Source organism: Stigmatopora argus, chromosome 5, assembly GCF_051989625.1.
Source record: "Stigmatopora argus isolate UIUO_Sarg chromosome 5, RoL_Sarg_1.0, whole genome shotgun sequence".
Classification (NCBI taxonomy): Eukaryota; Metazoa; Chordata; class Actinopteri; order Syngnathiformes; family Syngnathidae; genus Stigmatopora; species Stigmatopora argus.
The window spans coordinates 12,790,443-12,817,817 of NC_135391.1; the positions used below are offsets into that span (position 1 = coordinate 12,790,443).

Sequence of the window (27,375 nt, forward strand, 5' to 3'; positions counted from 1 at the left end):
GGGAGCAGGTAGAACTGGTGATTTTGCGCTAGTAATTCTGAGATTGACTCTAATTATTTTGTGAATTAATAGACTGCAACCAAGCTGTGTTTAACTGGCAATCAGTATGCAATTCACAAGTGACCAGTTTGTGAATGACTGGCAGCCAGTGTGCTACTCACTGATGATCAGTCTGGAATTTACTGGCCACCTGTCGGAAATTTGCTGTTGACAAATCTTTGATTGATGAACAAACAGTTTGTGAGCAACTGCTAAGCAATCTTTGATTGGCTGGTGAACACTACAGGCTGTAAGTCAAGGCAAAGTGAGAGCTCAGATGTGGGAGAATATTGATCACTTGATGTTTCTTTACTGTTAGCGTCTGTCAAATGTGGCCATTCAAGCAATCGCAGAGCTATAACGGCTACAACGTATCATTCACCCCAATATTGTACATTTCACACCCTTATCAACTCGAAATGCTAATAATGCTTTAGAGTAAACGGTACAGCACAAGAGTTTCATCATCATTTATGCCGATAACTCAAATCAAGAGATGAGGATGAAATTATGCAAAACCTACCATCATAAACTTGAGCATTTTGTTCTTTAAGTCCTGAATTCTCCATGTTTTAAGATGCTTTTAGATGTCGACTCCACTCAACGAATGATGCCTGACATGACAAGACTTGAAGTCTTCCTCTGACTCGAGCATCAAATGAGAGAAGTGGTGCAATCAATGTATGTCTGCCGTTATAAAACCAGACAATAAGCAGAATTTCTCCCCTCATTTCACACCTGAGTCTGCAGGTGTTACTTGTTTATTCTTGGATATGTATGTGCTATTTATATAGCTAAGCTGTTTGCTTGTCACAAAGATGTCACACAAGGGAAAAATTCTCCCAGGCTGTCATTGAAAATCCTTCTTATTCACTAGCAGGTATCTTGAAAAGCAGCGTCAGTGTTTTTGCAACTTTTCTGACATAATTCCTCCCCTAATGACAACATTATGACAGAAAACGAAATCAATTTGGACAATTTCATGAAGCATATGTAAACTTTTAGGAAAATTGTGCAAAACTTTCACATTTTCACAGTATAGACATTCAAAAATTCTATTTTTGTGAGAATTATGCTTTGTACCTGTCCAAATCATAGCTATTCCTTGGCCCATCTTTCAGTCACATTGCCACTAAGACGGCCCCTCCCTATGGCGCTCCTGTCATCTGTGCACGTTATCCCGCCTGCCAAATATAAACACAGGCACGCCGCCCTCGAATCAAAGCTGTCAGCCGGCATTTACGAGAAGCCGCCACTTAACTATAAATATGGAACACTTCCTCCTCTTATACACCCGGCTGTGATGAAGACAAAACACTTATATACTGACATGTCTCTGTCTTCATCCGCTGTTAAAAAAGTGTCTGACAATTCTATAATCCCTTTTTTGCTACTAGGAAAAGATATTAGTTGGAGGTGTCCTTATCCTACGTTTTTCCCCTCTAAAATTACAGAAGTAGAAAAAATAGGGTATTTTTTGTGAAAAGTTTGACATAGTGATTGTTCTCTTGAGAAGTAGGTAGGATTCCATACAATTTTGCACTTAAATGGGTAGAAAACTGATTTCTTGTTCAATTGAATGAAAACGACGCCCCTAAATTCTAGGATTGTGACATTTTTTTTCATCGCTTCAATTAAGACTGAAACACATCATCATTGGTGGATTTGATACCCTCTACCCTGGTCTATTTCCGATAATACTAGAAAACCAAAAGATCTTCTTTATGGCAAAATCATGCATCAATAGTAACAATTAGTGTATTGGATGATTTGATTACTATTACATTATGCATGTATTATATTTAACATTCAAATATTCATTTCTTTTTTCTGCTACATCCTCAAAAAAAAACATGTGCGAAGACATTTTCTCCAATTTTGAGACTGGCAGTTCTGAATGTGTGATGTTCTGTCCTTGCTCCTCCCACTTATAACAGCTGACCTTGACAAATGTGTGCAGCTGAGCACCATCAACAAACACAGCCACATTAGTTTATTAGCAACCAAAACATCATCAGGCTTCCTAATGTGTTTACTGTTAAAGCTCTGTGCTCGTTTGTTTTGGTTGGCCCCATAGGGACACTCATTTTGGGATGTACATGCATGTGATGTAGTTTGAGTCCATGATATTCTTTGGAAGGCTCATGTGAGTTTGTCCAGGATTTATTCCCATGTTTTTACTACCTGATAGTGGCCTCCAGCCAACAATTAACTTGATTAACACCCCAACGAACGCATTTTGTCAGTCACACACATTTGCTTTCTAAATGCCACCTACTTTGCTAAAGTAGCTGTGGTTTAATTACTTTAAAGTGCATTTATATCTAGAGGAAAAAGTCCTGAAGGGGAGCTTGCTTTTTGGTCGGTTCATTTGGATTGAGAAATCTCTAAGTCCCACCTGTGGATTTTCTGTAATTTACTGCCACACGTGCAGTCCTTGAATGCTGAAGTTCTGAAGGTGTGCGCTACAGTAGCTTTCAGACCAAGATTTAAGCACACAAGGAAGCAATTTCTCCTCTAGAAGAGCCAGCATGGGTCTCTCGCTTACTCAGGCGGTGATGAAAGCGGCCTTTGAGTTTCACTTTCACTGCATAATGTGCATCACAGTCTATTTTATTTTAAAACATTTCCATGTGGGGCATCTCACCAGTGCAGATGGATGCAGAATAGAATTCTGATGATTCTATTGACTTTTATACCAAATTCAGTAACATATAAAAGAAGGAGCATTCTGCCATTTCACCTTCAAATCGCAATGATCGCGGTTCCATCTGGAAATACCACTGGAGGGGATTATTCACTTCCTAGTTTTTTGAGGATGGGATTTGCCATCTTTCCGGCATCATTAGACCACTTGCTGATCATTAATCATTCAATGACAGCAAAGGTTAAGGTCAAAGTTCAGGAAAGAGAGGAAAGAAAGATTTTATTACCCTTGTGGAAGATTATGGTAGTAATGCCCTTTTTTCCAAATTATGAAGACGCCACATGATTTTTTTTCTCATTATTATATATTCATTCATTAATCTTCCATACTGCACATCCTTGTAACAGTTGCACCTCTGCCTAACCCTTAGGTGGCATCATTATTTAATAATGATTTAAAAATAAAAAAGACTTGGTGATGACTATCTGTAATAAATTATCATTTAAAAATGTTTTCATATGAAAAACATATTTTTATAACAAAATATAGTATTAATATTACCAATCTAAGTCCTTCACAATAAGGACTGTAATAGATGTCCAATCCATTTTACCGGATGGAATGGCAGTAATTATTCAAATGGATTTGACGTCTATTGCCGTCAAAGACAGCGAAACATGATAATTCACTGCTTGACCTCCCAGTTCAAAAGTCCATCATTTTTAATACCAGTGAGTAAGTCAACCAACTCTTACCTTTTTCAAAATTCTAATACTTTCTTTGCATCTATTGCTCCTTTTTTTCCTCACAGTAAGGCCTTGTCCTCATTCATTTATAATATTGATTGAACATAAGTGCTCTTACTCTCTTTATAACATTGTGTTATTTCAATATTTTTACCTTTTTCTCCTAACGATTATGGTTAAAATGACAACTTTGTGAATTTGACAACTTGCCCCAAGAAACAGACTGCAGTAAACATTGTTTTGTTTTCAGATCCAGTACCCCTTGATTTATTTGATTTCAATGTAGCACTGTGGTTGGTATATGGAATATCGACAGAGTAACCTGATTATTTGCCTGTTTCTTGTGTAGCGAAGTTGGCGTGAGAGAAACAAGACGGAGTGAGATGAAGGGGGTCTCTAGGCTTTCCATAGCATTGCGATTCTCTTCCTGTGAAAGTGATCCTCTGTGTGAATAGTGTTTTCATTCCTCTCCTCAATGGGATTCACAAGAGCATGAAGGCAGAGAAAGAGAGAAATTGCACAGTAGAAGTAATCCCCATACTCTCTCTATTTCTCTCTCTATTTTCTCTCTCGCTCTCACACTCACTCTCTCTCCTCCCATCTTCCTGTCTTTTGTAAACAAGAATACATCTTGGGATAATCTACTTTTATCAGAGTGCAATAACTTTAAACGGGTTGTTTTATTCTATTCTCCATCCCAGTAGCATCCTCTGCTTTTCCCGCAATGCCCCGAGACTCTAGCTGACACAAAAAAGAAAGAAAGCCTCATTCAAATGAAACACTTGCCTCTTGATTAGATTACTAACACAATAATTGTCCCATTTGATTTATGGTTGTAATCTGTTGCATTAAATGACAAGAGGAGGCAATGAGGTATGTCTAGGCTAGGAGTGAATCCTTACGTATACTTTGCGTATACAATTGCATTAGGCAATGAGCTTTTCGAGGACTTAGTGTTCATCTAATCAAGTATAACATCCCAGGTAATTCGGGAAATCCGACAACACGGTAACCTAATGTTTTAGTCATGAGGCATACTACTGTACAGTCAGTTCTTTTCCAAACTAGATAATTTCTTATCGGCAAAAACGATTATATGATCTGTATCTTCTCACTCGGTGGGCTCCTATCGCTACTCCTTATTCATTTGATTCTGATTGTATTATTGATTTCCATTGGGTGAGGGAATTGAATCATAGAAATTGGGGGTTTTACTCTCTTTGAAGGCTTCAACTTTAGATTGAAGATATAGCACAAGCAGTGTGAAATCACAATCTGGATTTCATTCTCAGGAGGTAAAAAAGCCAACTTAAAAAAAGATAATTTACTTTTCATATATGTCAATTGATTGGTTAAAGTGTGTTAATTGTTTTTTTCTTTAGAAAATATTGTAGTGCTTGGGGAAATTGTCCTGTTTAACTTAGATATTTTGTGGTTTTAAACCCAACACCAACCACCTGTTTAAACAATGAGTGGGAATACAGTCAACGGAGAGCTTCTAACTTTGATCATTCTTGCCAAAATACCATGATATCTCCTTTTTTAATCCTCAGTTTTTCATTTGCATGGATGTGTTTCCTTAATTGGCATGAAAATAATCTGCCATGAAGATATCTTTCTGTAATAAATCAATAAATAACATATTTAACCTTGTTTCCCCACCCAAAAAAATCGGGCTTGCATGAGTTTGTGCCCTGCAATTGGCTGGCAAACAAATCAGGATGTCCCCCACCTGCTACCCATATTTGGCTGGGACAGGTCCCAGCACCCTCCGCGAACCTTATCGCCTCCACAAAGGAAAACGAAAACAGATTTAAAAAAAAAACTAACACCATCACAGAGAGGCAAATTTTAATATAATAGGCAAGCACGCTGTCACATCTCTAAAATTACTAGAATTACTGTGAGCCCGCTTTAAAAAAAAAAAAAATCTAAAGATCCGGTTCGCTATTTCCTTTCCTAGTAATAACTGACATTTGTCTTTTTTTGTTATGACTGTGAGCTTAGCAGTAAAGACTGTGTTGAAAAGACGAAAGTACTTTTTGAATGACTATCAAGTAGTAAAGAATGTACTTCCCCCCTTTGGCATATCCAGGTCTCTATACTACTTGAGTGCAGGTTAATCTGCCACTGCTTTTAAAAAAAATCCCTTCTGCCTGCCATCAAGCCTATGACGCATATCACCTTCCAATCCACTTAAAGCTCTTTCATTTGCAACACAGCTTGAATGAGTCATAAATTTTTTGTAAGCATTTCATTTGCGTCCATAAGCATATGTAGAAGGTGCTGCTGTACTATTTTCTAGCTGAAATATTTCAATACGGCTTGCTTCCTTCCTCCTGAACTTCATTATTTTTGTTTTTCTCCCCCACAGGCCACACTCCTATCAAAGGACCGGCAGCAGCAGCTGCAGAGTGGCGCGACCATGAGGTCGGGGGCCTTCCTCCTCTGCTTCGTGCTACTGCACGTCGCTGGGGCGGCCTTCCCTGAAGACAGTGAGCCGATAAGCATCTCTCATGGCAACTGTGAGTATGATACGCTACATTTTCTTCTTTTTTTTGGTTGTCTGCCCCAATTCTATCTATTCAGTCTATTATATTCTATAGTACTACTCTATCAATCCTGCCCATCACATGAACGAATATGAACAATAGACACATTTACTTGACTAGCAGTTATCACAGGCTCATTCAAAGATAGAACGTGCCTGTTCCCACATCAGTTTAAGCGCGGTGACAATGTTACGGTCATGTAGGGAACCACCGTACAGGGATGTCTCTGGATTCGAAGGGGATGGGAAGAGCCCTGTTGGTTGGCGGTGAATGGCGTCCGCTGTATTCAGCGTGCGGTACCCTCGTCCAGCCTGCCAACCAATCCGGGGGAAGAGGCGGGAGCTACAGAAGTGAAATCACCAGGAAGCGACTATCTGGTTGAATACAATGGCAAAGTACAAAGCAATTCTGAAAGGATAGTTCCATTTCTGAACTTTCGATAGAAATAAACTTAAATTCCTCTTTCAAAGAGGAGCAAAGAAAGTACAAAACGAAATGAAACCATAATTTTGCTCTTCTCTTTACTGGTTTTAATACTGTGCTATAATGTGGATTAGTCGGTGATGAGTAATAAGAAGAGCCATCGTTCAATCGGCAGGCATTTATTTATTGAATGTTCTTCCTATAAAAAGATCATGTGAAATATTTCCATTGCAAATATAGCGACCAATCCAATTGGCCTGCCAGGTTAGTGTTCAAGTTGCAATTTCACCTAAGACACTGAATGAAAAATAGAACCCCTGATGTTATGTCAAGTCAATGAATCTGCAGCTGTAATTGAAAATGTAAATCTAGACATGATATTGGATAGTTACAGAATGGACATTAATGAAAATGTGTGGTGTGAACACATGATGTGTCAAGCAAATTGGAATTAATCCATTCAAATCCCCGAAATCATCGTGCTATTAGTAAATAAACGTTGAATATGTATGTTTTTTTATTGAGTTATAACAGGACATCCAATGCATTTGAACTGTAAATTTCCCTCATTAGCCCTCCAAGTTCAAATAGATCATCAATTGCTGTCAGTGGCAGCCATCAGAAGTTCAATACAACATGCAGTTGCTGTAGGACAAATGCATCAAAAAGGGCACTAAAATGTTTAAAGCAGCATTTCAGGTCCCAGCGCATATGAAAAGTCGTTGCTTCCCCATTTGACAAAGCCAATGGTCGTCCCCAGAGAGATGCTCAAAGTGTCTCTTTGCCGAAGAGGAAACTGACATGGACCCGTTTGAGCTAGTCAAACACGTGCTTTCATCCCAGGCCACTAACAACATAACAATTTCATGGAACAGTGCTGTGCATTTTTAAATGTATAATTTTAGACCGCGGAAAGCGCTCAGGCAACAGATGTGTTGACATTTGATCTAAATCCCTACGGTACGCCCAACAGAAACTTCAGCAATCATGGCATCAAAGTGATTTATCTGTCATTTTTTCCCCTTTCTAGATACAAAGCAGTACCCGGCCTTTGTGGGCCACAAACCCGGCAGAAACAACACGCAGCGGCACAAACTGGACATTCAGCTCATCATGATCATGAACAAGACCTTATTCATTGCTGCCAGGTAAGCTAACAAATGTTTTTACAGTCGCAATGATTCTCAGTGATTGTTGTGAGCTTGACACTGATGGCCGAGCAGGTGGCTTATCAATCTAGAAGTGGGCGATATCTATAGCTTTATGAATCATAAGGGATTCATTGCAGCAGGGAGCTTAGACTCAACACTTTTTTATTACCTCATGCATTTAGGCTGGCAGAAAGTTGTGTTCAGGAACCTATGCAAAGACGTTAGTAATATCATAACTGCAGTACAGATTGTATGATTCTGAAACATGATCATTCCCTGCCTGGCCTCCTTGTTTAAATGGTCTTGAATTAAGTTAAAAAAGTAGTACAGTACATATCGTATTTTTGGATCTATAATTGGCTCCGGAGCATAAATCGTACAATCCATAAACTTAATTAAGAAAAAAACCCATTAAAGTCCAGGAGAAATTTATGCAATCAAATCGAATCCTCAAACACATATTTTATTTTTAGGGAACCTTGCAATTTGGAGGACCAAGTTTGCTTTCACATGCTGCTCTTGAGTCTATTAAACTAGGATAAATCAGAAAACACCTCACTTTGTTGAAGGGAGCACACCGGCAAGTCATTACTGAACACACAACTCTCATTGAGGGTGCTTTAACAAACCCATCAGCCTCTGTGGGTGGAATAAACTGATAAAAATAGTCTCAAGCCTCCCAGCATGCATTTTGGCACCTGAAATATTAATAATAAAAGTTTATATTCTGTGCTAATTATTTCTTCAGTTACTGTTCCAGTTGTTATATTACGTTATAGTTATGGAATTCAATTTGGTACTATTTTATTACCTATACGTATCAGTTTTGTTATGACGATGTGGCTGTGCAAGACATTTGACAGCCATTATTTGTCATTGTGGATGTGAGCAGCACAATGTAGAGCCTAAATGTTATTTTGGTCAGTTTATCTCATCTCATCTCATTTTCTGAACCGCTTTATCCTCATTAGGGTCGCGGGGGTGCTGGAGCTTATCCCAGCTGACTCCGGGCCAAAGGCGGGGGACACCCTGTATCGGTGGCCAGCCAATCGCAGGGCACAAGGAGACGGACAACCATGCACACTCATACCCATACCTAAGGGCAATTTAGAGTGTCCAATCAGCCTACCATGCATGAATGTTTTTGGAATGTGGGAGGAAACCAGAGTACCCGAAGGAAACCCACGCAGGCCCGGGGGAACATGCAAACTCCACACAGGTGGACGTGACCTGGATTTGAACCCAGGACCCCAGAGCTGTGAGGCCGACGTGCTAACCACTCGGCCCACCGGGCCGCCTGGTCACTTTATCCCTTTTAAAAATTGTGTCACAACTCAAAATATGAAAGAAGTAGTGATAGCCTGAAAAAAAAGTTTAAATATAATATGCTCGATGTTCACCTGAGTGACACTTCACTAGTCTTGCCTGTGTTTCCAGCATGCACGTGATAATCAAGTATAATAATTTCCTATTTTAACGCACACATCAATATTTAAAAAAAAAAAAAAAAAAACTAAAGTTACATTTGGCACTGAACTGCATAGCCACATTCTCCAAAATGTGTGTCAACCTGTCAACATTCCCACTTTTTATAACCATGCAACCACAGCTCACCGACACAGTGGGACCTGCTCATGTTCCGCTACCATTCATTTTCATCATCCCTTTTGTTTGCTACCTTTTAAAAAGTCACAATGACACAATGAGCAATTACCAGAGCAGCAAGTGTGCAATTATGATCATGTGCAATTTAAAACATCCATACCGATACCGGATCAGAACATGGAAAGGTCTTTACGATTCTTATCAACTTGATCTGAGCCCCCTTTGGGTAATTGAGTTTAGGCCTGACTTGGTGGACGACACAATGGAGGGGGTGTTCTTTGTTTTGCTCCTAAGCATGTCAAATTAAGTGGTTCAGGGAGACTGCCGCTTCGGGTGTGTCGTGTTTGTGTGTGTGTGTGTGTGTGTGTGTGTGTTGTGTGTGTAGGAAAGGGCGCCAGAGACTTTGGTGCGCCTGTCTCCCACCTGCTCCACATGGGGTTGCAGCCAGCCGTTTTAGGGGCACAAAGGGGGAGGCAACTGGGACACAGAGGGTTTATTTGAGGGGTGTGTTTGTTGGCGTGTGTGCATGTTAGAGAGTTTGTGTTGCCCAATTTATTACACTGACCAGTTGTCAAATGATTGAACAAAGTTTTTGTATTCTATGTACACATAGACAGAAGAGGGGTCAAAAACAATCTAGTTGGGTTGAGAATACTGTGAATATAATTCCGGCCTTCACAACAGCTCCGAAAAATATGTGTGTTGTTTTTCTATAAATGCTTTGCGATTGACCGGTGACCTATCCAGGGCAAATCTTGCTTTTTGCCCTCGAGTACGATAGGATTCAGCTATCCTTTTTGTCGCTATATTTGTAATCTTTAGTAGTGACAAAACACAGAAGTCAGAAAAAAAGCTCAATATGTGTATACTGTGGTTGAGCAAAATTTAGTACGAGCTTACAAAGTGTTAACTGTTTAATTGTGTGTTCTCAACATACTTAGTCCATGCAGACAGGAATGATGCCACGTGGCCTAGGGTATGTGACCCCAAAATAACTGGAATGTCTTATCTGAGATTAGAGCAAACCGGATGATTCCCTGCGCAGACAAGCAAAGCATTGTCGGTAGTCTGGGCAGCTTTGCAACGGGATATTGGTAAAAGTTGAGTGATGAGGAGGAAAGGGAGACGATCAATGTCAAAGTGTTCAGCCAGCAAAGCAGTGTATTAAATTGTCCCTTTTATGTAGTCAGATGACTTGTTTATTCTGGAGCCAATTTTACCATCATGCCTCAAGTCAGTTGTTGGGTGCTGCAGCTTGCAGATGGCCCCTGTGAACGCCATCCAAAGCCCAACATTTAATTCAGCCTGTTTGTTTTTTTCTTTCATAAGGGCTCCAAACTCCGTTGAACTGTTTGGCTACTGTTTTGATCCCTTGGCAAGGAATTAACAAGATCTCTAATGCCACATTAGCAACTGATGAAATTGTAAATCAACAAAGTGACTTGGGCACGGTAGTGAATAGTCTGTGGCAAATTTAAGCAACTCAGAAACCTGATTGATGTTATTAAATCAGGTTCTGCGTGCTTGAATGAAATGCGTTGATTTGACAAGAGCGATTACCAATGTTCCCTCTAATTTTTCGTTGGTCTGAGCAGAAAGTCAACCTCCCTGAGCGCACTGAGTACCAGTGTGAGCGACATCATCGGTACTCGGATGATTCGCCTAAAGACGTTTCGCCGACGGACGTTTGACAGACGGGCAGGTCGCCGAATGGACGACGTTCATTCGGCGACCTGTCCATTTTTCATGTAAAACATGCTGTAAAACACGAAAAACATAAGTGGACAGAGCTACTGCCACTTGCTGCCGCTTAAACGGCGCCATCATGGGGAAAGGGGTAAAAAAAAAAAAAAAAAAAAAGAAAAAAAAAAAAAAAAAATCCGACTTTTTTTTTTTTTTTTTTTACTGCGCGCCATATGATTGCTGCTGCGCAGCGAGGACGAGAGTAGTGCGCAATTGCGCACACGCGCAGCTTAGAGGGAACACTGGCGATTACTCTGGTCTGCAACATGTGTGCTTAAATGTGAGCACATCAGTGAGCTCCTGTTGAGTAGCTCATATAATTTCCGCCGATATGTCGAAAATGTCATTAGCCCCGTCAGCTTTTAAATCATGATTACGTATTCAGGTCAGGAGTCATTTATAGCCGGGGGAAAGGCAAAAGTCGAGCCTGATGAGATGCAAGACGGAGGTTGTTCAAAACGCGGTTTTGAAGAAAGCGTGATGGGATTCCAACTTTTTCCTTTTCCTTGCATCTCTGTTTTTCTACAGCCCATAAGCGGTGTATAGATAAGATGGTTTAGTATTGCGCTAACAAAACAAGTCATTCTAGAAACAGATGTTTGTTATTGGAGCCAAACTGATTCACTTTGGTGTTTACAGTCAGCTGCATAAATATTGGGACATGGAGAACATTCTCATCTCTAAACATTACCTCGCTTGAGTTCAAATAAAATACACAAGATGCGCTTCAATGGCAGACTTACAACTTTATTATGAAAGCATTTACGTCGTAATCATGTGAATGGTAGCGAACACTTTTTTAACAAGACTAAAATAAATGTAATGGGACGTTTTTTGTCAATTTATTATAAAGTAAACGACCCTAAAAACTCTTTGGGGGGACCCTGTCATTAATGCATGCATAACAGTGTTATACTACTCAGGAAGTCTGCCTTACGGACTGGGATCTCAACTAAATACCCGCGCCCCCTTTGCATATTTACATATTCTCACATCGCTGGCGTGTGTCCTAACATTTGCCACAGTTTGCACTGTTCACCTGTTTATTGAACACTTGGAGAACTGTAAAACACATAAACACTATGAACTGTTCATCACAGCTCACGCCCAAACAACCTACTAAATGACACATGCATATTCACTCCCCAAAGTAGTTTTCGGACATCAAATAGTGTAACTTTAAAAATAAATAATCTTTTAATAGGTTTAATTGTTCAAACTTTGAGGGAGATAATTCAAATACTTCGATAACTAGATAATTAAAAATTATATATGGATACATAATGTATTTCAAATCCTTATTTATAGCACACTTTCAGCTAATTGCAACTGTGTCTGAATCATAACACTATGCAGGTGCTTTAGCAATGTGCCGTAATTCAGCATTAAACTGCTCTTGATGCAAGATTCCTCTCCCAGGCGCTCCATATTTCATGTTCAAGGTACACGCTGCGTGACATTAGAGGCAATTCATCAAGGAGCTGTGGGAGATTTATCATTTACTTTGCTGAAAGTGCACTATATATATATATATATATATATATATATATATATATATATATATATATATATATATATAAATATATATATATATATATATATATATATATATATATATATATATTTGGATCACGATTAAAATTAATTTACTATGCTGCTTTTATACAGGCTATTTTTGTTTTTAATAAAAAAAATTGTCAGATCTAAGATCTGTGATTTCTATCTATTAGTGATATTTTAAATCCCTGTTGCACCCTCCGTGTGCACAGAGGTCAAAGTGAAACCTGGAGAAGAGGAGAGTCTGTTTGCTAAAAGGGAATGTAAACACTGGGAGACAGTTTTACTGACATGCATGTTCCTGTTGAATGTCAATTTGAGTAACAAATTGTCTACCTTAAATTGAGCCTGAATTCACATAGGCTTTTATAGGAAAAGAAAAGGTTTGATTGAAAAGTAAAAAACTTTTGGTTCTTTTTGGTGTAAAAGAAAAAGCTTCCTTAAAATAAACTGATGAATGAATTTCAGGCTTATTTAAAATAAGTTCGGTACATGTCAAAATGGGATATTTAGTGATTTGATTTTTGCTTTCTCCGTGTATTATTTTGAACACTTACCTCCTCTTTCTTTCACTTAAAGTGCTTTAAATGTTCTATTTCTCTTTGTTTGAATGAATCTAAAGCATGTGAATGCTCAGTTTAATAGACTGAGTAGTATAAACTTTTCCTTGTGAGTCAACTTTATGGTGGTAGGATGGAAAAATTTGTCCCTGAATGAATGAGCCACAGTCAGCGGTTGGTAACACGCTGTTGTAATAATCACTTGCAGGTTTAAAATCTTCACCTCTATAATGAAAAGGCACAGCATGGTCTTAATTAGACGTGGTCACATTACTCTTTGCAACATAATATCAGCCTTGTATAAACTTTCTTTTTTTAGTTGGAGGGCCAACCGGAATGAAGGCCATCTATACAAAATGATGCGGCATGTGTTACTTTATATAGCCAGGAAGAGCTTGCATACCTCGGCTCTATGCACATGCGGTGCATCACTTCCATTCCCGGTGCACCGTTGGCGCTTCGCTATGGTAACAGCAACGGTCCGAGGCTACCGATTGTGCTTGGGTGCCTTTGGCACGCTCGCCAATGGAGGTAGCAGCTAGATGGAGTGTCCATTATTGTAGTTGTACCAAATCCTGTTAAAACCCACTAATGACTGGGATTACACAGCGGTCTCCTCTTCTTCGCACAACATGCTACCACGTATGCATTCGGAACAACAAAGCTTATACTTAACAATGGTCACCTGGATTAAAGGTTTGACTCGTAACATAACGTGCAGTGTCTCGGAAATTCTTTACGTGCCAACAGTTCTATGACTGAGACGACTTGAACCCCTGGGGCTTTTTTGGCTATTGGTGGATTCTGCAAGAATGCCCTTAAGGTACATTAAGATATGGCAGTTCATACTTTGGGGTGAAACTATATTCTGGGGCTATGAGTTACAATGGATGCCCACCCTGACGCATCCCACAAGTGAAAATCTAATCCAGGTTTTCACAATGGTAGCGGTGCGCTTAGACGACTGAACCACAACCCAGATTTTATCATTTTCATTAATGATTTTATATGGAATTTATATAGCGTTCTTTTCTCTATTATCCAACACAAACATTTAGTGATGTTTCTATTGGAAAATATCTTTTGCGATTTTTTTTTTTTTGGCATAAACAAAGAATGAAATTAGTATCTAAAAGTACCCAGTTCCATATCATTGTTGTTGTCCTTAAGACATATTTCTGAGTGGTATAGAATATCGGTAAAGCCACTGTGTACGCACAAATTCACCTCATCTTGTCTTGCAATGTGGTTTATTTAGGGTTCTTTTATAAATTCAAGATGCCTAAACAGTCACTGGCTTTGCATCCATAACAATTTTAAGCCAATTCTTGTCACTCCTAGCACACGTGACACAATAATCCACCCTGACAATTAGAAGCTGCCTGCTCAGCTCACAAGCAATTTTGTAAATCCACTGCCTGTTCCCTTCATTCGAAAGCCCAACTCCATCTACACTTCCCAGCTGCCATAACACTTGCGCACTCGGATACATGCTTCTGCAACAACACAATAGGCTCGATGTGTTGCCATTGGAAATGGGGTGGGGGTGGTATTAGACATGTGTCAAACAACTGGGGTTTGATGTTTTGCATTCCTCGGTTCTGCATTCCAAGGGTGTCTTTGCATAAAGCTCCCTAGATACAAATCAATAAAGCAAGGCCTCATGCTTAAAAACATACCCCTTACCCCACTAACCCTGTGATACACTGTCATGCAACCATTCTAAAACGAAAACCATCTAAAAGACCAACCTGCCCCAGCTTGATGGGGGTCGAATGAACTCTGGCTTGTTGTATTTCATGGCATCACATCACCCAGGGCCTCTCATGCCCTGGGCCTATTCACAATCTCCACATGCCCCCTCACAGAGCCAACAGGGGCCTTCTAGCTCCCTTGGTCCCCTTCTTCAGTCCACTTTGTGCTCAGGATTTGATCCAGAGAAAGCCATAACAGAGAACAATAGTCTGCTGGATAACCCCCCATGATGCATTTGTGACGAATATGGGTGAGGGTGGGTAGTAAGTGAGGGGCATTCATTCATTCATTTTCCATACCGCTTATCCTCACAAGGGTCACCAGAGGTGCTTCCCAACTATGGGAATCAGGCAGGGGACACCCCCAATGGGTTGCCAGCCAATTGCCCAGGGATAGTTTAGAGTGTTTAACCAGCCAAGCATGCCTGTTTTGGGGATATGGGATGAAACCCGAGTACCCAGAGAATACCCCTGCAGGCTCGAGAAGAACATGACAACTCCACACATGTACCCACTTGGGCTTGAACCTTCGATCTCAAAACTACGAGACCGACATGCGATCCACTATCCACTCGGCCCCCCGTGACGATATGTCTATCAAACAGAGAGCATCAGACAATTTCAAAATATGTTGAGAGAACTTCACACAACAACAAAATTTCACATCAAATACTCTTAAGTAGTCTTCTGTTAACTTAAAAGTGCATGCAAAGTAGAAAAAAACATTGTTCCATGGCGAACAATTTCAAGTTTTTTTCATCAAAACATGTTCCCATAGTTTTGCTAACGTTGACGCAAATGAAATAGACTGAACATGAAAATGAAAATATGTACACTGAAGTTATCCACTTAGGAAAAGGTCATTTAAGTCAGTTTTCTCAGCAGGTATATGGAGTCAAGTCAATTTCTTAGAATTTCCTGCCTCGTGAGATGAATTTCTAACATGCTCGTTATAAGTATATCTTTTTCACTTGGCGTAGAGAAGAGCTCACAGTGTGAGCGTTACTTAAGCTACTGTATTTGGTGAGGGCAAAAATTCAGGTGGCCTGTCAAGATGTCTCCTACATTCAAGTCACAAAATGCCGATGTCATTCACTGTAGCCATTGCTCTATTTTTGCAACCCACCAAAGAACATGTCTGATCAGGGAAATCAGGAGTGTCATCGTTTTGTGATGCCTTCAGTTTCATTCATGACAATAGATAAATAATAATTATAAGTATCTCATTTGAATTAAATTGAATTTGAATTCAATGCCTTTATTGTCATTATACAAGTACAATACAAGACCACTGACATTTAAATCTTCACTATACAGTGCACACATAATAAATAGTCATTAATCAGTAGTCAACATAAGTAAGTTGTCAACATTGTTTTCTATTCCTGGCTACATGAGAGGAAAGATACTTTAACAATGAGCCGGCTGACGGAGTTCTCTGTATGACATTCCTTTGCACAAACCCCCTGTGTTCTTGTGGCTTCATGTCCATGTCTATCCATCGGACACTGACTCCGCCCACTGTCTGGCCGCCATCACTCAGCTTGTCCCCTCTCTTTTCTTAACAATTGTCCCGTATTTTTGTGCGAAAGGAGATCCGCAGGCCTTTCCGTTCTATTCGTGCATTTCTGTTTGCCGAATTTCGGGAAATTGGATGCCCACGGCGAGTGAGTCAAACTGGCAGCGGATGGCGCTCACTTATCCAATGTCAAACACAGCCATTATTCAATTACCCCTGAGTGAATTCCGTTATACGGCAGCCCCCTGAACACCGTCTGTGGTTTCTGGGACAGAGTACACACAATTTGCTGATTGTTTCCCATACTTTATTGAGACAAGGGACATCTCACGTCACAAAAACTATACTCACTTAATGATGATCTCAACTAAATCGACTGTCTAATTGACTTTTTGGGTTGCTTGAACAGAAGCTTGTATTTTGTTGCATGAATGGCAATAGTTAATTTGTCGTTAATTCTACCATTTGCCATGCGGGGATAGAGCTTTGTTCTGCCTGTCACTGTCATCATTTCCCCTGAGTTGTGAATCGGAAACCATAATAATTTGTAAGGTCTCTAAGTGCATGTTCTCCTCAAATAGTAATTCCTACTTTAAACAAATAAATGCCTCCTTCGAATATATGTCCACCCAGTGAGTTGCAAAAAATAGGTATTACGGCTATTATCCGTGGATGCAATTGTTCACACACTCAGTAAACACAGCATTGCATTCCAAGTAGTCCCCCAGAGTAATAATAAATAAATAATAAAAGTGTGGAGTCTAGTCTCATGATAAAATATAAAAGATGATTCGGCATTTTGCGGGTATATCGCATATTTTATGGCAATTACAGTTCCGGCTGAGCCGCACTGTCACATCCATGTTTGTGTGTTACGGAGCTACAATACACACGATAATTCCCATTTTTCTATGTCATTTGTTGACGTTGCTGCTACATTTCTCAGTATAGAATAAGAATTAATACTGGACTTAGTTGCCACTGTAAAACAACACACAACAAAGTTAGGGCTCTGTAATTTTTCGTGGTCCACCGACGCCTGGAAATAATCTTCCAACATACACAATGGAGGCACTGTATGTTTAAAAGCCAAAAAGGTGTAACGTCAAATTAAATGAGTTTGTATTAAATAGTGAATTTGATTTATTAAAAGAGTGACAGTTTGTGACACTTTCTGTCTTAGCCAATGGTCTTCAAGGTCCGAGTTATGTTTTCAGGTGCAGATGGGAACAGGGAAACGGGGGCATGTGTGTGTATGTTTGTGTGACTGTGTGTTGACACAGCCGTTCCATTGTCCTCCTCCATCCCCCGTCAGGATGTTTAAAAGATGCCTCATGTTCTTGGCTCCCGCTAATCTCTACTGGAGAGTAAACCCGTGTAGCTGGAAGGCCTTGGCTCTGCAAGAAGGGCTAGTCGAGGCCCCGCGTAGGGAGCCAAGTGGCAAATTTATGGTGGAGGCAATTACATATTGCTCACAATTCAGTTTAAAAATTGCATGCGGTAAAATAAAAATAAAAAAAACTATGAGAGCGTTCTAAATCTGCCTAGTGATCCTCTGATTTCATCGCTTTAGTTTTGTCTTTTTGTTCTAAAGTGGACACGCTGCATTTCAATTCTAATTAAAGAAGTGATGACGCTGAGCAAAGAGAAAAAAGTTGAGTGATTTTGATGGCTTCAGTCATCTTCCTTTTTATATTTCCACTCTACTCATTTTCATTTGCTTTATTTTTTATATATTAAACGGTGTCAAGTTGTCTTTAACTCCCTCAGTTCTTTGCCCCAACTTGAAAAAGGCCTTGGTCTTTCAAACACATGAAGAACTCGAAACTTTCCTCCTTTTTTCCAATTTATTTAAGTTTATTAGTGGTTACAGGTTGATTGGAAGGTGATTAGGTTGAAAACCTTAAACAAAGAAACACATGACATTATCTTTAGTGAGTGTGAGTGTGCATGGTTGTCCGTCTCCTGGTGCCCTGTGATCTGGTGGCCACCGATTCAGGCTGTCCCCGCCTGTGGCCCGGAATCAGCTGGGATAGGCCCCAGCATCCCCCGTGACCCTAATGGATAAAGTGGTTCAGAAAATGAGATGAGAGAGAGACTTGACAAACAGCAATTGGTATTTAAAGTCAAACTCATTTCTACTTATTTCCATTTTTGGCACTCGTGGCAACATACCATCTCTGTCTCTTAATCGTACTAGTACTACAAAATACTGTGTATATTGTTTTGTGTATTATCTGTTGTGTTGCTCATTTGTAATTGCTCACTCACAGTAAGACCAGCAATAAGACAATCTTTTTCTTATTGTGTCTCATGTCTGGCCACCTGTGACATTTAGTGGGAAGTGTAATCGTAACTCCCGCTGTGACAAAATGAGAAACACCGGCTGAGGATCATGTCTCAATGGAAGTATGTCCTCTCAATGTTCAGCAGCCATACTCGGTTAATTTCAACGGCTCCCAAAGATTAATTATTCAATTTTAGCGCCAAGGCTCATAATGTACAGTAGACTGGGTTTCATCTGCTGCGACATGCTCCTACTCCCTTCCCAAGAAAGTGATATAAGTAGATTTATTTGAAAATGCACGTTGCTCTGAAGACTTTATTCGATCTAGTTAATGAGACAACGAGGCAGCAAAGGCAAGCTAAGTGCAGGTTTGGGAGCTAAAATGTAATTAAAATGTGCCTTCCATGTCGACGCTCTTTGGGTAGTCTGATTAAAAAATGTAATCTCTGACCAATTAAAACAGTTACAGTACTTGGGCGAGGGCACCTTTGTACGTAATTGAGGTAAATCTTACTACTTTGACGGTGAGTAGATGCACTAGTTTGTCTGCGATGTTATTAACCTTTTATGTTTTCCATATACACTGCTGCCGAATCGGAAACCTTTTAGACAAAATTAATGAGAGTTGAACAATGCTTGTTTTGCAAGCAGATTCTTGGTCCGAGATGTAGGTCAGTCTAGAATTGGAGTACATTGCTTCAAAAAATAAGCCTTCACAATTCTGCTGTCCTACATATTCATCAGTAGTATTAGGTTGTAAACTGACGCAGGTTACGGATCCATTTGCTGTATTTAATATTTGCAATACTTTGCTTAATTACAGACTGTTTGTCAAAACAAGACAGTGATGGAACAAATAGAGCAATACATACAAATAAAGTAACTTTAAAAAGACAAAAAATAGATGAATAAAAAACTTTTTTTGTGATTGCGATTAAACATTAGGAATGTGGTATATGAGGAAAAATGTTTTTTAGGCAATATGTTTTATTTGGTATTAGAAAACAGTTTTCACCTTCTTTTTTCCTTAGATTTTTATTGCTATGATATTTATTTATTTTCGTCCGGAGCCGGCCTGGTGGGGGGTGATTAATTAACATGTCCGCCTCATAGTTCGTAGAGCTAGGGTTCAACCCCCCAGTGCGTTCAGACCATGCAGAGAGCATTCGCGGAAGCCCATTTTCTCCCTCCATTTTCAATTCTATTTGCCAGGTGTTCCAACACCGTAATTCATAAAGTGTACATACAAAGAAGGCAGCAGAGGTTCACTAGTTCACCCCTACGCTCGCAGACGTGCATGCACATGCACGAGTCTTCAATTTTGAGCTGTAATGAGCACTGGTATAGATTTCCTGTCGCTCAAACAGTGAGCTTAATTGACCTGAACAGCTCTGAGTGACTTGGCACCTCTCGTCTCGCCATCTCACCCCCCCCACCTCGACCCCTCCGCACACCAAACCCCCACAGGGGCTCTTCCTCCGGGACAAAGAGGCTTTTGTCCTGCCCTGCGCCCCGGCACTCCAAAGCATTGTCGACTGTTTCGGTCTGACAGAACAAATTCACTGTGGCCTCCTTTTGTTTATTGTCATACTTCATTTTAAAGTTTGAACAAAGTTTACACAAAGCTCCATCTTTTGAGGTCGTTTTCTGCCTTCAGGGAGCAAATGGGGGGCAAATGGACTTATTGTTTGTCGAGTTTTGAGACTGTCTGACCTATCCATTTCAATCTCTTTTCTCTGGCAGGGATCACATATACACAGTGGACACGGACACCGCCACAAACGACGAGATCTTTTTCACCAAGGTGAGTAAGTGAAACGTGCGCCCGGAATAGAGGACGTCTTGTTCTGCCAAGCCTACGTCGACGGCGTAACCCTAATCACCTGTGGTATATGTGTGCACGGTGACCCCGTTAAGTAGATTATCCAATCAATCAGCGAGTGAGCGCCCACGTCACATCGGAAGTAGAGGCGGAGAGGAGATAAGATCTTGTATTTACGTCCTCAGCTGCAAACACCAGCTTTCCCCTAACTCAGAGTTTCCATTTGTTTCACTCCAAATGAAAATCTGCACTATAAAAAGACTGCAAAGAACACATTTTTATTCTATTCGGGGTCATCACCCACCGTTTTGCTATTAACGTGATCCGCTGTATCTCGGGAGAATTCTTGTATTTGCATTGTTTTTCCAGGCACTTTAGCCCTGATAGGAAAGTAGAAAATGGTGCTAAGGATGTATTACTGAAGTGATACATCCTGACGGATAGAAAGCATTTGCATGTCAGGGAGGTGCGAAGTATTACAAATGATTCTGCGAGTTACAAAGACTCTTTGCTTTACTTGTGCATTTGAAGCAATTTGTTTTGAAGTCTAATTTTGGATTAGTTTCAAATGATAATGAAGTAGAAGACACTTTGTTTAGTTATTCACATGGAGGCGACCCGGTGGGTGAGTGGTTAGTGAGTTAGCCTTACAGTTCTGGGGTTGAGGGTTTGATCTCAGGAGGGTCCTCACTGCGTGTAGTTTGAATGTTCTCCCCGATCTTGCGTTGGTGTTCTCCGGGTACTCCGGTTTCCTCCCCCATCCCAAAAACACGCACAGTAGGCTGGTTAAACACTCTAAATTGCCCCCAGGTATGAGTGTTAGCGTGAATGGTTGAGGTGCCCTGCGATTGGCTGGCCACCAATTCGGGGTGGTGCCCGTAGTTAGTCGGGATAGGCTCCAGCACCTCCCGCGACCATTCTGAGAATAAATGGCTTGAAAAATAAATGAATGAATATTAACTTGGAATATTATTTATATTGTATTTGTATGTATCTATTAAAAAGATGAATAACTAGGGGCAAATCAACTACTCTCCATTTTTCGTCAACTCAATGCATCGCTAAGTCACTACCCCCTTCAATTACCAGAGTTTATTGCATTTTTTTCCCTGCAATTGAAATAATGGCGTGTCTCACCACAATGTCGAAGTTCAGCCAATGAGCACTAATGAGAGCAGCGAGCACATAAAAAGGCACATGTTGATTGATGTCTGAGACTTTTTAATCAGCTCCAAACATCCTTGACAATGGCGGCAGGTAGTGAGTGATCATAGGCGGCACTCAAGGACCACTGTCTGCATGTGTGCATATGTGACACATTGATTGATAAGTGTTTGTGACAATGCACATGTATGCATGCAGAATTATGTTTATAGCTGATTGACATATTATATTGGCTACCAGTGAGTCACAATGAGGTAATTTTGTGTGTATTCTAAGAGAATCAGGGCATGAACTCTAATTAGGGGCGGCTGTGGTAGTTTGTAGCAAGGGTCTTCCATTAACTGAAGGGTCATCATTTCCATCTCGGTTCTGAATGCTCATTATCAAATTGTCCTTGGGCAAGGCACTGAACCCTAATTTGATCCCAGGGGGATGAGTATATATGTAAATAATCAAATGTGAACCCTTTGGGAACAGTAATCGTGTGGATAATAGCGCTTTATGTGTAAGTATACTCCGTATTTATTTATTTGAAGGCAGTCGATTACCAGTTCAAGTTGTCAAATGGTTCCTGATTGGCATTAGGTGAGAATGCTTACATTTGAGCAGAAGTAAAGGTGCAAAGTGCTGTGCAGCATGTTCACTAAGGTGATATTCTATTCGATTTTATTCACAAGATGTTTATTAGTGAGGCTCTAGTGTGGACCGGGGAAGAAGGGCATGACGTGGCAACATCCGAAAAGCGCTTCATCATCATTTGTTCATGTTGCTTTGTAAAGTACGCATAGCATTGGAAACAACTGCCAGTTTAATCCAATGTACAGCTTCAACACTGTGATTATCACAATGATTACATAAGTTTGTACAAACAAATCTTGATTGATAAGGGCCTTTGATTGATAATGACATATTCAGGCTGTCCCAATTCAATGCATTTAATTAAGTACATGTTATTTAATTCATTATTTAATTATCCACTTTTCAAAAACATGTTCAAACACTTATACTGAAGATCCTGTACCGATTTTGGTGGTAGTTTTTACATGCCTCATTAAAATTTTAGAACATACGAGAAAGCGAGCATTGATATCGGACTACAAAATAGTGCTATTTTGAAACTACAGTGAACTTGCATTTATTTACAATTATTTAATTATGCTGTAGCAAAATTTTGTCCGAAATATCGTTACTTTGTCTTAATCATTGATAAATGATTTGATAAAATCTATTATCTCGTTGTTTTTATTACCAAACAAAACTGTCTTTAAACTCTTTCATTGCCTTTGACAGCTTTCAAAGAGAAATATAATTGAAAAGTTATCAGATTGTTGAGATGGTCAACTAACACTTAGATTGTGCATTAATGAAGTAGTAAGACTGTAGCACAACAATTATTGTTTTGTGTTATTACAATGAAATTGTTGTTGCGTTTTCTAGGTTCACTGACTTACTTTAACTTACTACTTATTATTTCTTACAGAAAATGACTTGGAAGTCAAGGCCGGCTGACGTGGACACATGCAGGATGAAAGGGAAGCACAAGGTAGACTCACGTTTGCACAAATGTACATCCACCAAAGCACCTCCAAACAGGTGCAATAATACACTGCCTGCAGTTCATAAAACCTTCAACTGTCACAATTTATAGAGCACATTAGTTATAATCTTTCCATCAAATGGCAGCCTAATTGTATTTTCCCAGGATTTATTGTAAAATAATCTCCTTTTGCTTTCATTATTGTTGAGGTAAACCTGGCTCTGCCATTGAAATCACATGACATTGACATAGCGAGAGAAAATGCTGCGTGTCATGATTACACGGCTGCACTTTGCTTTGCATCTAAATGGTGCGCTGCAAACAGGGGCCGGCCTGTCATTTCTCAACCACATGTGCCTTTTAGCGTCAACCTGTCAATTATAAAAGAGACAAATGTCTCTCTTTGCTCTCTCTTGTGTGCTGCAGGACGAGTGTCACAATTTCATCAAAGTCGTCTTGCAGCAAAACGACGACAACCTGTTTGTTTGCGGGACAAACGCTTTCAACCCATCGTGTCGAACATACAGGGTAAGGACGCCCGTTCTTTATCCCGCCCTCCTTTTCTTTGCCTGCCACTTACCCTTGGCTGAGGATATTTTGCACGCGCCGAAACAAGCCACATGGGAGCGGAGGGGCGGACGTAGATGGATGAATTGCACAACTCCTTTATCTGCAGGTGGACTCTGACACGCTCAATTCAGAGGCGGTAAAACCAGCCCACCTCCGCTCATGCACTCGCACGGCAAAAAAAAGTCAAGAAATGTGACCATCCTTTTACAGTGAAGGGTGGTATTTGAAAATGAGAAGTCAGGAAAAACCCATTAATGACCTAGAGTTTTAGAAGGACTGGATGTCAGTGAAATATGACTTAGAATCCCTTTTATATAATCAAAAAACACCAACAAATTGTCAAGGATGGGCAGATAATTAGTGGAGTGGGATATTTATAATTCTTCCACAAAAAAAAGGTTACTTCTTAGCATTTCTCGGCAGCTCGGCTTACTTGTGGTGATCAAGTCTGCCTCACAGTTCTGAGGATCTGGGTTAGAATCTCAACTCAAGCGCAACCGTGACCAATTGGGTATAAGTGGTATATACGGTGGTAGAGAAAATGAATGGTTAAGCATTTCCTGAAAAATGAAAACATAGCTACTAAAAGTCGGTCTTTCTTCTTTGGCCACGTTTAATTAACTATCTGTGCACGTCTAGCTTTGGTAGCAAATGTATTTTCCCTTTGATCATGTTAGCATGATTAAACATGATGCTCATAATTAAGCAGGCGCAGCAATTCCGTCCAACAGAAATACTCAAGGGCCATTTTCAAGAGACCTTGAAATAAAAAGCTAAACTACTATTGCTAAGATAAAACTACTCTGACGTGCAGTGAAGTATTTATACTAAAATTTACCTAAATAAATGTAGAGAGGTTACTGAAAATTGTTACTACTCTCGGTTACCGTTTGTCTTTTGCTTTCATAGGATTAAGTGGTCACATCTCAGGCTGATGTTATCTTTTTAGTCTATGGGGGAAAAAATAAAGAAAGAAAAAACACTCACGCACATATACGTACGTACTGCTGGTTTGCTTCACTAGATGTGTTTACCAGAACTACAAGACTTGCCTGCTCCATTGGCTTCATGGCTCGGCATGTTAAGTACACAGAGTGGATGCAGCAATATTGCTTGTCCTACTGCAGCGAAATGGAATTTATGTCTCTGCATTTATCAGACGTTGTTAGCTTTTATAGGCCCCATGGTTATAGTTTCAAGGTTTAGAAATTACTGCTCCAGAATGGCTGCTAGCCCTGGTTGGTTAAGTTACAAGGGAGAGCTAAGCTGTGTGCACGTAGGACACTTGGTTTTGCGAATGTATAAATGAACAACTTATGTATAAAACACCGGGTATGGGATTTGAGCAGCTTTTCTTTGCATGGGAAACACTATAAAATTTGATTGATGTTAGGGTAAAATAACCACTTGCCAGTGCTTGAAAATTGTCAGCGCAAATTTTTTGATTGGCGAGGCTCTCTCCCAGCTATGTGTCTAATAAATACATTATTCATCTGTAAGCGATTCTAATTGCGGATGAAATTCCGACAAAAAACACTGCACTTCTTCTTTGAGTGTTATGATAATTGTCCACGCCCAAGCATTCTGACCGTCAACAATTAAATCAATCGATCTCCCACTCAATCGTTTCCTCTATCTATCAATCAATTGATCACCCACTCAATCAGTTCCTCTGTCTACCCATCATTCGACCCTCCTTCCAGTGATCTGGTGCCAAAGGGAATGCTGACAGCCTGTCAGATTTCAGAGGGCATGCTGGGTTCTTCCACTCTGCTACCTCGGCCACCGGTTGTTTCTTCATTTCCCCGATGTGACATCACTGAAAAGGGCTTCTGTTTCAGGGCCAACCTCATCCCACATTTATCAACAAGGAGGGGGGAAATAGGGGGAGCCTGTGGGGTAGGCGGTGGCTCCCACCCAAACCAATAACCCACACTGCTCTTCCAATTTTGCCTCTTCATTAGCTAATGTTATCCTTCCTCCCTTGTCCCACGTTAATGCTGCTATACACACAAATTCAAAGGCCAAGCCGCCCTCAGACCCCCCTTCCCTTTTTGCTTCTCTTCTGCCAGTCTTAATTCCTCTCAGTTGACGTCCTACCCTCTGTTGCTTTCTCCGCCTGTCAATCCCTGACTGCGTGGCAATAATAAACAGTCCGTCCAGCTGGTTCACACGTATGAACAAGCGAGGGGTTTCATCTGGTGTTGCCGGGCAAAGTGCTGTGAACCAGCGGGGTGCTTAGGTTGTCAGGTGAGACCCAGCATGGTTTGGGTCTCCCCAGACAAAGTCCATTTCTCTCATATACAAAAAGTTATTTAGTGAAAGGCAAGAAGTAGTGAATGTTTGAATGTAAAATTTTCAATTCATATAACGCTATCTAATACTAATAATACAAATGCTACTTTCTAACACTGGATTTATCTTACCTTCTATTTGCAAATGATGACGTACAGCTCTGAATGAAACCCTTTTATCCCAGATAGGTTAAGACATGAGGTTTTTATGAACAGCTGCAAAGACTTTGGTTTCCTTCCAGTGTGTAAAAGTGTCAGAAACGGGGCATGCGGGGCAAACAGGTTGCAGAGAAATGGGCCGTGACGATTAATGTCCCACTGTGGTGCTGCGTCCTTGGTTGGTTGTGGCCTATGGGTGAACTCAAGTATGAATAATTTTGCAGGTTGTCTCATTTGTCTAATGTTCTATTGTCCTATTAATTAGTGACCCAATGTGTTGGCGCCAGATCCTTCTGACCTACCTTGAACAGTATTGCCTCACCGAATAAATCCATCAATGCTAAACTGAAATTGGTTGTTGATGATACCCAACATTAAAAAAAAATATTAAAAATAAATAAAGGCTTAACTCATTAACTATTATGAACGACTTGGGCGTCCAATCCATTTCAACCGGGAGGCCTAACAGCAACCATTCACCACCAACCCCTCCTATTTCAAATGGATTGGACATCTATCACTGTCACCGCCACTGGATTTATTTATATTGAAAATAATAACCACCTCCCTCACTTTTGGAAGTTGAGGTGATGTTAAAAGGGAAGAGGAACTTTCTAATTGTTTGTTTATATATACGAAGATTTCAGGAGTATCTTTCTTTTTTTCCAGCTGTCTCTTGCCTGACTAAAAAGAGCTATGATTCTGTCAAAGTTAAACGCTCTAGTTATGACCGACCAACCTGTTTTCTGTTTGACTCAGATTCACATATTTGCAGCTGCACTGCTGTAATTTTACAAGCTTTGGCTTAAGCATGGAAGGCATTGTATTGTGAAGACACCTGGGAACTAAAATGTGAAAAATGTATATCATGTCTTAAGTCGTTTGAGTCCATCATCATATAGCAGTTTACCTGTGTACAGGCTAGCCAAATTGACGGCATAACTAGATTCAAGTTGTTTCACCATCCAAATGCTTTATGTTTACAACTGCCTTAGCTCAAGGTGGCAGTTTTTGTTGAGCTCTGTTGCCTGGCTAAGAATATCAGGATATTGCCCCGGACAGCTCTGCTGATTCTCCACACATGCCTGCCAACTTGTCAGGGATTGCGTATATATCAGCGGCTGGTTTTGGGAAGGGTTTCCTCATGTTCAAAGGGCGGGAATAGATCAGTGACAGCCGGCCCAGACCCTTGGACAGAGGTCAGCGCCGCAGTGACATCAACAGATGGGATAAATGGCTTTGGGGT

The 27,375-nt window shown here is 40.3% G+C and overlaps 1 protein-coding gene across 7 annotated transcripts in view; it reads left to right on the forward strand.

Annotated features, from left to right (window-relative positions):
• The window catches only part of sema6a (sema domain, transmembrane domain (TM), and cytoplasmic domain, (semaphorin) 6A), a 119,701-nt gene that overhangs the window by 40,615 nt on the left and 51,711 nt on the right, over positions 1-27,375 (forward strand). For all 7 annotated transcript variants that reach the window (XR_013300237.1, XM_077600255.1, XM_077600258.1 and 4 more), the window contains 5 exons: positions 5,807-5,957; positions 7,438-7,555; positions 20,327-20,387; positions 23,050-23,112; positions 23,533-23,634. Coding sequence is in view for 6 of the 7 variants with exons in the window: in XM_077600255.1 (XP_077456381.1) it covers positions 5,807-5,957; positions 7,438-7,555; positions 20,327-20,387; positions 23,050-23,112; positions 23,533-23,634 (495 nt within the window). In the remaining variant the exon portion in view is untranslated. The remainder of the gene's footprint in view (positions 1-5,806; positions 5,958-7,437; positions 7,556-20,326; positions 20,388-23,049; positions 23,113-23,532; positions 23,635-27,375) is intronic.